Source organism: Uloborus diversus, chromosome 9, assembly GCF_026930045.1.
Source record: "Uloborus diversus isolate 005 chromosome 9, Udiv.v.3.1, whole genome shotgun sequence".
Taxonomy (NCBI): domain Eukaryota; kingdom Metazoa; phylum Arthropoda; class Arachnida; order Araneae; family Uloboridae; genus Uloborus; species Uloborus diversus.
The window spans coordinates 98470299-98485883 of NC_072739.1; the positions used below are offsets into that span (position 1 = coordinate 98470299).

Genomic DNA, 15585 nt, shown 5'->3' on the forward strand with positions numbered 1-15585 from the left:
ATAATTAAATAAATGCAATTATATTACAAGCATTACAGGGATTATACATTTGAATGTAGAGTTTTCATAAGAACACATTGAATGACTAGTTGTTAAGCAAAGCAAGATTTTTATTCAATATAAATTGTAATACAAAGATGTTTTAATGAACACATGCCAAAGCGGTAAGTTGTTTGTTTTGAAAATAAATAACATGTTGTGTCTCTTTGCAGAAGCAGTAAAATCAAAACGTTTGATATTTCACTCTTACTTGAAGCTATCACTTTTCTTCAGTAAACCCTAAAAAAGCATAAAATACAAAACGTAATTAGGAAAACATCTTAGAAACACATTGAAAAAAAAAAAACCAAACATTTATTTTTGTATATTAGTTAACGAGGTGTAACCTATTAATTTTACCCCGTCTTTAACAATGCTTAGTGATATGAAAAGAGATAGTTATATTATTACAATATGCGAATAAGAGCGTAGCATATAATTTAGCTGTACATTAAGTGTTGAAACTAAATGGTTATCAGTAAATAAACCAACTAGTTTCTTTTTAAAAAATACATTTTTTTTCCAAAAACAAATATTAATTTAATACATAGCACTAAAAAGCAACAAATAACTTTAAAGAAAAAAAAAACCCCGCCTCATGTGAATAAAACACAATGAAAAAAACAACTTGAAAACAACAGACGCTTCAAAGTTCGTGGGAAAATGAAGTAAAATTTTCAGCAAAACTGCATATACATGTTGTGCGAAATTTTAAGGAATCTATTCTTCAAAACATAGAAATGAAGCGGTCCTGCGAAAATAGTTGTTTTGTTTTTTAGGTTGCATTTATATCTCAATAATCAGTTCTTAATAAGAAGAGTTGGTACTCCAAAACATTTAAAAAAAAAATAAGTTTTTATACATTCGATATACTAAAATCAAGAACTTTCAAGTGGCACCGAATTAAAGTTTCTAGTAGATTAAAGATGACACAGTTTAAATATTAATTGGGCAGAAATGTACGTACAATTTTACTTTCACACGCAATTTTCTCAAAACGTCAATTTTAAAACTCCTGTTCCTTTTTCTAGAAAACTACATGACATACTACTTTAAATTTTTCACCGCATTTTATTTATGTATTCATAATTATACTGAAATTATGTTTTCACTTTAGGACTCATACCTTTTAACAAACAGCTATTTTTATAGTCGAAAACGGTCTTTTTTTTTTCATTTAAAAAGTGACTATTATTTACAATTTAATAAATTATAAAATTAACAATATTTTCTGAAAATTGTATTTCTGTAGACTCTTGAAAACACTGTCAAAAATTGTAAGTTTATGTCATCAAAACTTTTTGATAAAAAAGTACATACGTTTAGCAATTCAACATTACGCGCATGCGACTCCCGTAAGCAGTCATTTTCCGGAAGCGATCATTTTCTTTAAGTTTCGCACGCATACATCTCCATGTATGAAAATATACATAAAAGGCTACTTCTGTATATGTAAAGATGTCCGGGGTAATCTACAAAACTACTGGACCGATTTTAACCATTTTTTTAGCATAGATAGCTACATTCTCGGGAAGAAACATAGGCTATAATTTATTCCTAAAAAACTCAGTTTAAAAAAGTTATGATGGAAAACAGTAAATTTCATGTAATTTCCCCATTAAATCATTAAATATAAAACCTATTATTACCGAAACTAGTTGCCTTACAACAGCAATATTAATAGTAATCATTATGAAAATTTTGAATCAAGGATTCTCCGGAGCAAACATAAAGTTATTTAAATATTTGGAAACTGCACTTTTTGCACTCTTTGGGAAGCATAGTAGAGATTTTGTGTGTGTGTACTATTTAATTAAATAAATAAAGCGCACGGTTTTTTTTAGTGATCTTTGTTTTCGTTATGACATATTTTAAAAATTCTTCCAATTTTTATATGCTCAAATGTCGTGCTTTTGTTTCTAACTGAATACTATTTCGGTCTTCATACTTATTGCTATTTGACTTTTATGGGTAAGGAAGAAGTTCGATTTTTAATCACGTCAAAGCTGTGTGTTTTGAGTTCTTTCAGTTAAAACAGAAAACGAATGAAAGTAGCGATTGTTTCTCACAATTATTACTGACTCAGGCAACGCCGGGTATTTTTGCTAGTAGTATAATAAAACTGTGTATTTTTTGAGTATATAAAGAGTACTTAATCCAGAATGACAATTTTTTTTTGCATTCTAATAATAAATAAATAAATTTAAAAAAAAATCGTATCGAACTAAGGTTTTTATTCACGCGAAGTTAAGTGCATTTAACTAGCACCCCAATAGCTGTGAATGAGTTAGTAGTTCCGAGGGGGAAAAAGCATATATCTTCAGGATTTGCCTTGACAGATACAACTTAAAGAAAGGGAATTTTAAAAATTAGAAAAGAAATAAAGTTTAAAGAATTATTTCACTGAGTTGATTATTAAAAGAAGAAAATGCTCTTATGGTATAGATAGGTTGAGTAGAGTTGATAATCTCAATAAGACATTATTCAAATATTTGGGTAAAAGTTTAGCATGTTTAACCTTTAAAGACCGAATGTTTCAATTTGGTTGGAATAGGGTTCCTATAGTCTATAGTGGATTCTATTTGGCAGGAGCACATATGTATTAATTCCGTCTCCTCCCACCCATCAGCAATAACTCATTTACTTTTTAGTCACCACTTTACTCAGCATTCGTTGCATTCTCGTAAGTCTGTATAAACCCTATCATATACATGACGTAATCTAGTCCAGTGACTATTAAATAAAACAAACATCCACAGACGAAAAATTAAATGGGCCCTTTCCGCACGAAGCATAAAGACTATTGAAACATGATTTCCTTAATTATGTTATTAACACACACATTTCGCATTGACTATTTAGGAAATACACGCAACCCTTATTTTTTGTTAAAAAACGTGACTGCTGAAGGTCAAATTAAAGCGCGACTTTTAAAATAATTTATCCGTGCTTTAAACAACAAAGAAAATAAAAATATTATTTTACAAAAAACATTTTTAAGAAATCAGACATTTTAGGGCTAAAACCATTGAGCAGGAATAAAAAGGGTAAAGAGAGCAAAACCCTCTATTCTTGAAGCAGGGATCCCAATTCACATGATATATTTTAAGGCACAGTATTAGAGGAAATCAGGTCTCTTTCACGAGTTTCACTCAAAACGTGTCAGCCATTTGTCGTCGCAGTTGAATAACGTGACTTCGGATCTTTGCCTCCGCTTGTTCTAAGCCAATAACTGGACTTAATCCCTCCCGTTACTAATCCCTGCTTCATAGTTGGGGAAAACTTAACCTGGCAACATTGTGAAGGCTACGCAGACCCTAACTACAATATTATGACGCTGCGGGGTAAAGTTTGCCCCAACTATGAGGTTAAAACCTTGTGTTCCAAAAAAAAAAAAAAAAAATAATAATAATAATAATAACTTACATGTGTAGTGCTTCATTTTTTCTTGTAGTATGGATAAGTGTATGGGGCAGTGTAAGGATATCCATACCCGTATCCGTATCCATATTGAAGATATCTCATTGCTGCTGCGTAAGCATCAAGAGGAGTCACTGGAGCACCAGTCAAAGCAGCTGCAGGGAGTACAGCTGCGGCGGGAGCTACAGCAGCAGCTGCTGCAGGAACCACTGGGGTAGCTGCTGGAACGACTGCAGCTGCTGGAGCGGCTGCTACAACGGGAGCTGCTGCTGCTGATGGATACAGATGTGCCAGTCCTGCATAGAGGGCGTTTCTGTACGCTGCGTAATTATAAGGAGTATTGTAGTAATAGTTTAGGTACGGCGCTGAGTGAACGCTGGAGAGTACCGCTGCGACGAGACAGAAGATGGACAGCTGAAAACAAGAGTTTTTTGAAATTGCTGGTGTAAGGCGAGAGATGTTGTAATTATAGGACATTTATAACTGAGGGACAGTTGGGAGGAATTGTACAACTGCATTTATGTCTAAATAAGATATTGGAATTTATTTCTAGTATTTTCTGTAGATCAGCGGTGTCCAACTTACGGCCCACGAAGTTAACCTTTGTAGCCATTGCTTTGCTCAATGTTGCAACTTAAAATCCATGATTAGTCAATGTCACAAATTTGAAGCCAAATATTCAGAACTTTTTTCTGTGGAAACAGATGCAATTAATAAAATAGGCATCAAGTAATGATAACAACCATTCACGACCTATAATTTTCTTTCCTTATCCTTGTTTTCCCATTTATTTATATATTTTTTTAGAAATGTATAATTTTTTTTTTTTTTTTTTTTTGTATTCTTTGCATGCGAAATCCATTTTAACATGAGGTTTAACCCGCAGGTAAAAAAAGGTTGGGTAACACTGCAGTATGTTGATCAGTCGAAACTCCTTATTGATTCTCATAGTTACAGCAACAATATAGTTGGCGTTAAAAACATATATGCTTATTTTTAAATCTAAGAAATACAGTAAAACCCCTCTAATGCGGACACTAACGGGACAATTTTTTTTGTCCTCAATAGAGGGGTGTCCGCGGGAGAGGGATTTAATAATGTTTTTTTCCTTTGGATTTGTGGAATTAAAATATTTCCGCATTAGAGGGTTGTCCACATTTGATGGGTGTCCTTTAGAAGGGGTTTTACTGTAAATACAAATTCGTATAACATACTAGTATTTTGTCAATCCTGTTTACAGTCGTAATATTTTTTAAACAAAAATATTATAAGAGTATAATAAACTCTAAGATATACCGTTTGTAAACTGGCAGTCAAATTAAGCCTTAATATAGCATGCTTCATGTGATAAGTAGCTATATAGATGAAAAAATATTATGTAATAGTCGAAGGAAAGGGAAATTAAATAGAGGGGAATGAAGCACGTCCAATGCTTCTTTAACTGATGTTCTAATGTTTTCTTTATTTTTGAGCTTTTTTTTTTAGCTAAGCATGTTACATTAGTTCAAGATTTTACTTTTTCACATTTTTTAATTGAAATTATTTGCTAGGGAGTTACAATGAATTAAAAAGTTAATTGTATTAAATGTATTAAAATGTTAATATGTATTAATATGTAATCTAGATTATATTTTTAATAATCTAATATAACTATATACAACAATATTAAGGTAGAATTTCCATTAACCAAAACTGAGATTACCAAATAAATTCTACTCTTTTCCAAAAATTTATTAAACAACGCCAATGTCTGGAGATATTTTATATCATTTCACATTTAAACATTTTTTTCGAGGTAAAACTGTATCACCGCTTAATTTTAGAAGATGAATATACTGCACTGCATACATAAATAATAAATGATTAGCAATATAATAAATATTCTATTAAGAGAAAAGAATAAAGGTTAACTTTTGTTACTCAAAATTTAAAATAAAAATTAACATTTTTTTTTCAATTTTTTTAAAAGAAAACTCTACGAACATTTAAGAGAAAGTACACAGAAAGAGCAAATCTATCAAACAATAGTATATTGCTAGCAGAGACGTTGTTGTAATAGAAAATAAAAGTATTCGAGACGTCACAGCATAAAAGGAGATTTTTAACTCAGCTCTGACGAAGAAGATAGTTGTTCAATTGATAGTTGCCAATTATATTGGCAGAGTGTGGACATAGACCGATATTAGGTATTCAGTATATGAGACAGAGTGAAAGAAAAATTTCACTTTTTGCAGGGAAGTGGTCGTAAAAGAAAATAAAAGTATCCGAGAAGTCACAGCATAAAAATAGACTTCTAACTCAGCTCTCGCGAAGAACATACATAATTGCTCATTATATTGGCAGAGTTATGAATATAGACTGTGATATTGAGTATTCAGTATATGAGAAAGAGTGAGAAAGAAAAATTTCATTTTCTACAAGGAAGTGGTTGTAAAAGAAAACAAAAGTATCCGAGACGTCACAGCATAAAAGGGGATTTTAAACTCAGCTCTCACAAAGAAGATAATTATTGTTTATTACATTGGAAAAGTTATGGATATAGACTGATACTCAGCATTCAGTATATGAGAAAGAGTGAGAAAGAATAAATTTCACAAAACTTACATCATGACAGTTACAGTTAAAGATACTTTTTTACGATGCAGCATTTTTTTCTGAGAACGAAATAAATGTACAAAATATAAACTTTATATGAACAGAACGTTAGTAAAAATCAATCTTACCATTGCGTTCATTGTGATGAAAACGATTTGAAGGAGTATTCCTCAACTGCAACTAACCAAATGCTTCAAGACGAATCATAGCCTGGAACAAACTCTCCAGTTTATATAGGGAACTTCTAATTTGAATTTGCACCAGGTGGTGACTAAAAATGTTCAATTTCATGGTTTAACAGCTCCCTAAAAATCTATTTCTATTCCCTTAAACTCTTTCACCTCTAATCTGAGGTACACGTATTACTTGATGTAAGACGACACTCCAGGGTCGGATAAGGCATAAAGCATGTTTTTTTGCATAAACGCTGGTAAAAGGTTTCCTGACCTGAGGAATTTTTCGCTTTCTTATCATTCCTTCGGAAGTTGTCAGGGTAACAGCGTTGTGCAAATGCATTTCGTCTCGTTAAATGTTGAAGTTTTGACGCTTGAACAATGGCTTGAGTCAGAAATGAGAAGAGACTCAAGATCGGTAGGAATCCGAGTGATGGATTTGGTGGTATTCGTAAATAAGTGAAAAACTTGTTGCAATGACAAGAGAAGTGTTGTAATTTTATAATTATTAAAGCCACGACTATTGAGGGAGTATCATCCAAATTAGTATCAAATCTTAATTACTCTCATGAAATTCAAATGATGGACAAAAACTTGTTGCAATTACAAATTCGGAGAGAAGTGTTGTAATTTTATAATGATTAAAGTCACGACTTTTGAGGGAGTATCATCCAAATTAGTATAAAATCTCAGTTACTATCATGAAATTCAAATGGTGGACAAAAACAGGTTACAATGACAACTTTGGAGAGAAGTGCTGTAATTTTATAATTATTAAAGCCGCGACTATTGAGGGAGTTCATCCAAATTAGTATCAAATCTCCATTACTATCATGAAATTCAAATGATGGACAAAAACTTGCTACAATGACAACTTTGGAGAGAAGTGTTGTAATTTTATAAGTATTAAAGCCTAGATTATAGAGGGAGTACCATCCAAATTAGTATCAAATCTCCATTACTATCATGAAATTCAAATGATGGACAAAAACTTGCTACAATGACAACTTTGGAGAGAAGTGTTGTAATTTTATAAGTATTAAAGCCTCGACTATTGAGGGAGTATCATCCTATTTAGTATCAAATCTCAATTCCTATCATGAAATTCAAATGATGAAAAAAAATTTGTTACAATGACAACTTTGGGAAGAATTGTTGTAATTTTATAATTATTAAAGCCACGACTATTGAGGGAGTATCATCCAAATTAGTATCAAATCTCAAATACTATCATGATATTCAAATGATGGATATTTGACGGTATTTGCAAACAAAACTAAAATTTGCTAGGATGAAAACTTTGAAGAGAAATGTAATAATTTTGTAATTATTTAAGTCACGAAAATCGAAGAAGTATCAAAATCATTATGAAGATTAATATTTTTTAAAACGTTAATTACTGTCGCTGGCCAAAACCAAATTCGAAATCACTCTCAAATCCTAATCAATATCACGAAATTTAATATAAAAAATTGATGGTATTCGTAAATAAGACCAAAGTTTGTTTCTAAGACAAATTTGGCAAGAAAAGCAATTATTTTGGGCACGACCATTGAGTGAATATCAAAATTAAGATTAAGATGAAACTTTAAAAAGTTGATTACTGTAATTGGCCAAATCCAAATTAATATTACATCGCAATCAATTTCATGAAAGCCAAATGATGGATAAGCGCGACAATTTTGTAATTATTAAGGTCACGCTTGTTGAGAGAATATCAAATTTATTACTAAGATTATCCTTAAAAAAGTGATTCTGTCATTGGCCAAATCCAAATCAATATCAAATCCCAATAAATATTATGGAATCTAAATAATGGATTCGATGGTATTCGTAAATAAGACCAAAACTTGTTACAGTGACAACTTTGTAGAGAAGTGCAATAATTTGTAATTATTAAAGTCACTACTACCTAGGTTTACCGAAGTTACGATTAAGATTACATTTAAAAAGTTGACTATTAACATTGGCCAAATCCAAATGAATATCAACTTCCAAAAAATTTCACGAATCCCAAATGATGAATTCGATGCTATTCGTAAATAAGATCAAAGTTTGTTAAAATGACAACTTTTGAGAGAAATGCTATAATTTCGTAGTTATTAAAAACAGGTTTATTAATGGAGCATTAAAGTTATGATTAAGATAACATTTTAAAAAAGTTGATTACTGTCACTGGCGCACTTAGAAGAAACGGGTAAAAATACTTCTTAAAAACTTAGTTTTCCAAACAAGCCAATGTAAAAACGGCTTAATTTTTATCACTCGCTCGATGTGCACTCATTTAAGGCAACTTATTAAAATGTGGCTTAACTTAGCACAACTTCATGTCTTCGGCATATTTGACTTGATTAAATTGCAGTGCTGCAATGGGCTGGTAAAGTTAGGATAATACTAGCTTTCTGCTTTTTCTTTTGCAAACAAAGATGGCAACAGTGACCGCAGCTATTTACTTAATCCAACCATTCTTAAGTTAACTTAAAGTTTGGGATTTGATGATGCATATGAAAAAAAACAATACTACTGAGTTTGCAAGAACGAATAGAAATAGTGATCCTTTTTACTGGCCTGACGCAGATGATGTTCGAATTATTGCTGAGGAGCCACTCTAGAATGCTTATTTGGTGCTGTTAAAAATCTCACATCCTATACAGGGCTGGTCGGGGGAAGAGGGTCGCTGGAGCAATGCCCCCCCTTCTAAAACTGAAATATACATGTGACTTTTATACTTTTTTTGCACTGATCTTGTCACATTTCTTCAGTGGTTGGATTTGAATATATTTGGACTGCATGAAATTTTTTTCTGGGTCATGTCAGATAAAGTTTCCAAAAAACTTCTTTTGTGGAGTTCAAGCTACATTTTCAAAGAAGTGTTTCCACGTTAGTTTTTATATATTTTGAAAAGTTCGTTGAGCATTCATGTATAGTTGATCCTAAGGTGCATGCTGCAATAAGATTTTTTTCCCTAAGTATAAATCATAAATGTATAAAAGGAAGTTTTTCTACATACCTCACAAATTTTCCCTATAAGGAGTAAGTGTTTTCTCCCACAATGGGGTAAGTGGGTCACTCTATAAAAATGACTATTTTAAAATCGAAAGAAAACTCGGATGAAAAATGTCTATTATTTAAATACAGGATAACTATGAAGATCTACAAGGAATTGAATGGATGGCGAGAAAAACGTTGTTCGTTGGTTTTTAACTTTTTTCATTTTCTTTTACAAAAAAGAAAGCATTGTATTCGCGAAAAAAATTTTTACTCAAAATTCGGCCTTAATTTCCATTTTGCTCACCCCCGAATTAATGTTGAGTTTTTTTTCCAACCCGACCACACGCGGATAACTGCCTAAAAACGTATAAACACTCGAAATATCCATTTTGACATTCCCCGAGTTAATTACAAAGACTTTTCTCGTGACGTCCGTATGTACGTATGTATGTATGTGCGTATTTGCGGATGTGCGTATGTGCGGATGCGTGTAAGTGCTTATGTGCGTATGTATGTATGTATGTATGAGCGGATGTGTGTATGTGCGTATGTTTGTCGCATAACTCAAGAACGGTATGTCGTAGAAAGTTGAAATTTGGTACGTAGACTCCTAGTGGGGTCTAGTTGTGCAGTGCACCCCCCCTTTTGGTTGCATTCGAGTGTTTCTGAAGGGGTCTTTTGCCCCTTTCTTTTGAGGGGGGGGGGAATCATTGTTAGTTTCGAGGTATACTCAAGTGGTATTATAATTTGGCGGACACTTGGCGATATATCGCCGGCCTTTTGGTCGCCAACTTGGTGACAAATTTGGGGATTTTTTTTAAAAAATCTGGTTTCAATTTGGCCACTGGTGGTGATATTTAGAGAGTAAACTATTGAATCACATTAAAATTGCCAATAATGGGAAAATGACATTAAAATTGGAGTAAAAGGAAGTCATGGGATGCACACATCAGCTCGTTTTAGAATAAAAATGAGGAATATAGTCCAGAGAGTGAATCACCTGTGTTTTTAGTTCGTTTAAACTGTCAGAGAATGCGCTAATTGGCATTGGCTTTGTAAATAAAGTGTTCAAAATGTAAGGAAGAAAGTTGTGTTGCAAACCTGCTTCGGGGATTCCTTGCAGTAGGAAATGAGAAGGTAATTGAATGGAAAAACGATGCATAATGCTCTCCGTGGCTTGTTTAGTATATTGCACTAAGCAGGTTCGTTTTTTGGCGCTAATGAAAAATTTTTGCTTTCAACATACAGGGTTTTCCCGCCAGCCATTCAATTGATAGTTCACTATATAAATGGAGAAAGCTGGTGACTATGTATTTGAAACTCGTATCACAGTAAACCATAAAGTATTATGTAGCTCGAAGTTTGGGATTTGATGATGCAAATCTAAAAAAAATACTACTGAGTTTGTAATAACAAATAGAAATAGTGACCCTTTTTACTGGCCTGGCGCAGATGATGTTCGAATAATTGCTGAGGATGAAGTAATAACGATTCTTCCTCAGTCAACTTTAAATAGTCGCTGCCATTTAGTGATTCCAACTTCTTTTTCAAATAATATTTTTTTTGGCTAGTTTACGAAAATTGATCTAAATCAGCAGTATAACGGTTATTCAAGACTGTTTTATATGTAAAAGTAAAATGTATACCCATGGGATTTCAGTAAATTTCGAAAATATAAATGTTTTGTTTTATATATGTTGTAGTTTTCCATCTTGCAGATTTAAAAGTCAGTAGATATGTATTTCAAAAAAGTTCATTTATATATATATAAAAAAAAAAAACTTCCATACTGGGTACTGACGAAGGAGGCAATTTTCCTTGAAACTCGTCTGCATCTTTTAAATCTTCCTCATTTGCGGCCATTGGAGTTCTTTGTACTAAAATAATCATATTTAGCGCTGTATATCTTATTTTATTGAGCAATCACGATTGCTTATTGTTCTCATTTGACCGTTTTTGATGTTCCGTGCCTTTTTCAGCTTGGACCAGAAGCCTCTGCAGCACCACCACCCACCGTCCTCTGCAGGCGGCGCGGCGCGGCTGCTCCGCTCCTCAGCTATCCGATTCTCCTGTTCGGAGGCGTCCATGTCCTACACACACGCACGCTCACACACTCACACACATACACACACGCCTACGTGCATACCCACAGGTCTACGCACACACACAAGCCTACACACTTACACACACAACTATGCACACGAAACGGGCCAGGAGGAAAGGCTGGCTTGGGGAGGCCGGACCAGGAGCTGTTTCTAGAAACTATAACTCCAATGAGTAGGGTCCTGTCTCAGTTCGTGATTGCGAAAAACATAATTTGAATTCAAAATTTCAGAATTCAAATTAATTTTTTTTATTATTAATTCAAATTATTTTCACTGTAAAAACGATTCAGAAACGTTCCTGGAAAGTATTAGGCAGCTGATGTGCGAAAACCAGGATTTTTTTCCGCTAAAAGACAGTAACCTTTCTGAAATTATCCATGAAACTTTCTGAAGAATTGGGAAATCTTTCCTGTTAAGCTAGTCATGTCTCGGGAACCTTCTAGAAAAATGAAGTAGATTTAATGTAATTGATTAGAACCTTCTTGATTTACCAAGAATGCTCCAGAAGCATTAGAGCAACCATGGCCAAAGCTAAGAGTGAATTGCAAGTAAGAACCAAGCATATCCCTTGCCTGCAATTCCTGCCTGCAGCTATCCGGTGACTCATTCACTCTCACTGAGAGCTTAATCAATCTGGACGGACCATAGTCGAACTTAAATTTATACGCTTAATAAACATGTTCATTCAATCTATAAACTGGTAGCTAAAAATATTTTTCACAGCACTGAAAAGTCTGAACTCGTGCAACTTGTAGCAGTTCAGGAAACGTTTTAGCAAAAATACTTGATTTTACGGGGAAATAGGTGAAAACCTGTGAGATCCCGAAACGTTCCACTGAAATAACCAGTGACGTTTCGCATTTTTTTAAAGGGTTGTTCGGAATTTGTTGAGCATTTAATGAATACTAACTAATTCTTTCATTGTAAGTAACAGAACTTTATTCAGTTATTGGTTATCTTTTCGCAAGTAAATTTCGCCATGAAGTAAAGCTTTGAATTATTTAAAATTATGTCTTGATATTTTATTTCCCAGATTAAGTTTTTACTTTAATAATTAATGAAACCAAAAATAATTTATACATTGAAACAAATAAAATTGTATTTAACACTTTTAAACGATTTTTGTTCTATTCTTTCAGATCACCTTTTTTCAAAACACTATAATTTTACTAAAATATTTTTCATTGAAGCATTTTATTGAAAAAATTAAAAATCTATTCAGTATCACGAATAGATCTTAAGATACTAAGTTTCTGAGCTTTAAGCTTTCAGTGAAATAATAAAAATAATAATAACAATAATAATAAACGATCGACATGATATAAATTATTTTTTCTATGTACGCTAAAATATATATATATATAAGCTCATGAACCTCAATGTATGTGAGTTCCTGCGGTTGGATGTACGCTAATAATTCCACAGCCTTTGAAGGTTTCAAACAAAATTTGGAACAGAACTCATAATTCTCTAGAATTGACTTGCCCGGCTTTGCCCGTAGTAGAAAATTAAAAGGTCATTTGGTTCGCCTGTTTATTTACAACTAATGGATGATGAATTTCGCGCCAACTTGCAATGTTGATTTGTTCGCCCATGTTATGGTAATTTGCTCGTCCACGTTATGATAATTTACTCGTCCATGTTATGATAATTTATTCGTCCATGTTATGATAATTTTCTCAATAAAATGTTATCAAAATTGGAATAGAAAAAGAACAAAATCGAATTTTCGACAAATCGTTTCAACGTGCTCCCTCCCATGCTACGAACTAATTTTGTGCCAAATTTCATGGAAATCGGCCAAACAGTCTAGGCGCTATGCGCGTAACAGACATCAAAAGATCCAGATATCCAGATATCCAGACATATACAGACTTTCAGCTTTATTATTAGTAAAGAAAACACTTATATTTTATTTATTTAGCTTCAAAACCACTTTTTCAAAACATTTTTGGTAATACGGAATCAAAATACATGCTTGAAATTCCGGACGTGAACGTTTGACATGTTAGAAATTTTGGAATGGTTTTGACTCTTGTATAATCGAGACTCCGGACTTTCCTACTTTTCCCAAAGTTCAGTAGTTAAAAATTAGTGAAACGTAGACTAATTATCTTTCTCAAAGTTCTTGATTTAAACACAATACATATAAAAATAAATCTCTTTACTTCTTTGGCGATCTTGTGGCATCAATTTGTAATTTTAGAGCTTGTGTGATTGTTTTCTCGAACAATTTTCGAGAAATATGCCAAACATGAGTCTCGAAGGAAAAGAAGTTTCGTTCAGGACTCGAAAAATGTTTTACTTCGTGTATTTATTTTAGGATATTTGTAATGAAATCACAATCATTTCTTCTCATTCAAAGTTGCTAAAAATAGAAGAAATGAAAACAATCAATTTGAAGAGCGATAATCAATTAAATTAGTTAAAATGGAGAAAAAGAGAGAAATTGCGTAAGATGAAATTTGTTCGAAAATTCCAAAATAAATTGAATAAAAATGAATAGTGAAGCACTTACCTTTGTGCAAAAGTAACAAATGATAAAATCAACTTTATTGAAACCCGATGTTGCATTATTTTTGGGCGCATTTTTATTAGTAACATTGTTTTTTATGTGCAGAAGAGGAGCAGTTGCAATCATTAGCGCCGACTCCATGTGACTTGGGGAGGAAGGAGGGGATTGCCCCCCCCCCCAATAATTTGTGTTTAAGTGTGTCATTTGTTTAGGGGAGTGGGGCGAGTGCTTTTGTGAAGACAAGTTTATATTTGCTTAATGAGTGTCAATGAGGGTTGTGACATTTTTCAGAAATTTGCAGGTCTTGATAAAACTCTAAATATTAAGACAAAAACTATTTGTTGTACTGAAAGATGTTCTCGTCCGACTAGAATTACTTTTTCAGGATTCAAGAGGACTGCTTTGCAGTGTGTCGAATATGAGGGGGGGGGGTTAGGTGGACTTCAAAAGTTGGTTTTAAATTTACAGCCACAAGTGATCTATATCCACTGCATGGCTTCAGGGTAGTAACCTGCTGGTGGTATTAGGAGGCAATGCCCTACTTTTTGTGACTGATGCTCTACCTATAAAATTACATTTAAAAGAAGGTCAAATTCCGGCGGGAAAGCCCCAAAGCCCTTTCCTATAACGTCAACAAAGATATCCTGAAATCGTATTTAAAGAACTTCAATTTCTAAAAATTTCGGGAGGAGGGTACCGATCTCTATCTCTCCCTTAAAGGTCATTAAAGGCGGCCCAAAATCGCATATTTAGGACTTCCAATTTCGAATAATTTCCTTGATAGGGATCCAAACCCCACTCCTTCCCCTAACGCTATGAAATATAGCCTATAAAAGGATTTTAATTTCAAAAAAAAAAAAAAACAATCAGGAAAAACCTTCGAACCTCGCTCTTCTCTGAAATCGCTAAAAGACGGTCTAAAGTTGCATTTTCAGAACTTCAATTTCTAAAAATTTCGAAGAAATGCTCCGTAATCAATTGTTCATAGTGACATATATAAATCGCGACCACTATAATCGGCAGTATAAAAACTAAAATAGCGGAATTTAACCCATATGGGTGAGTAAAAAATTATATAATAAATAATTTATAAACAACGGAAGTGAAACTATCATCATTTAAAACAAAAATTGACAAGGATTGTAAATGGGATCGTTTCCGAAATTTTAAAAGTGTTTGTTTCTGAAAGAGCATGCTTTAAAACATAGGATGTTACCGTTTTTTAAATAATTTGTCTAAGTTTAATATTTTTAAAAATTATTTTAATCGGTCCGCTTTCATTGTTTACGCTTCTGCCGATGACATCGCAAATGAGGAAATGCCATTTTCACAGAGTGTAATATTTAATTCGCATCTTTACTCACGAGTACTGGCAACGACTGATTGATAGCAAGCGTAGAGCGCAATATGCAGCAAAGTACATCATTCGTGACGTCATAAAGACCACGCCTTATTTTCAAAATCGGATATTTAAAAAAAAAAAATTAAAAATTAAGCGTTGGGAAAATGAAAGTTTTTTCTCGCCCAATGTTTTTTTTTTTTTTGCTTATTCTATCAATTTCAGTGACTGAAAGTAGTACTTTTGACTGAAGGAAACTACCCCATTGTTAAGTAATAGAAAAGCTTTATTTTCTGTTTGAAAAATTCAATAAAATATTTTAAGTACATATTTTCTTTTTTGGATATAAAGCATGTTTCTTTCTCAGAAATCAACGGTATGGATTTTAGTAGGCCTTCAAATAGCAAC

General features: G+C 33.0%; 1 protein-coding gene across 1 annotated transcript; it reads right to left on the reverse strand.

Annotated features, from left to right (window-relative positions):
- Positions 1-102: 102 nt before the first annotated feature.
- LOC129230661 (cuticle protein 16.5-like) lies at positions 103-6261 on the reverse strand. Its single transcript, XM_054865076.1, has 3 exons — positions 6183-6261; positions 3466-3873; positions 103-279 (listed from the first exon to the last, which is right to left on the reverse strand). The coding sequence occupies exons 1-2, from the start codon at positions 6192-6194 to the stop codon at positions 3478-3480; spliced, it is 408 nt and encodes a 135-aa protein (XP_054721051.1). The 5' UTR covers positions 6195-6261; the 3' UTR covers positions 103-279; positions 3466-3477.
- Between the last annotated feature and the right edge of the window lie 9324 nt (positions 6262-15585).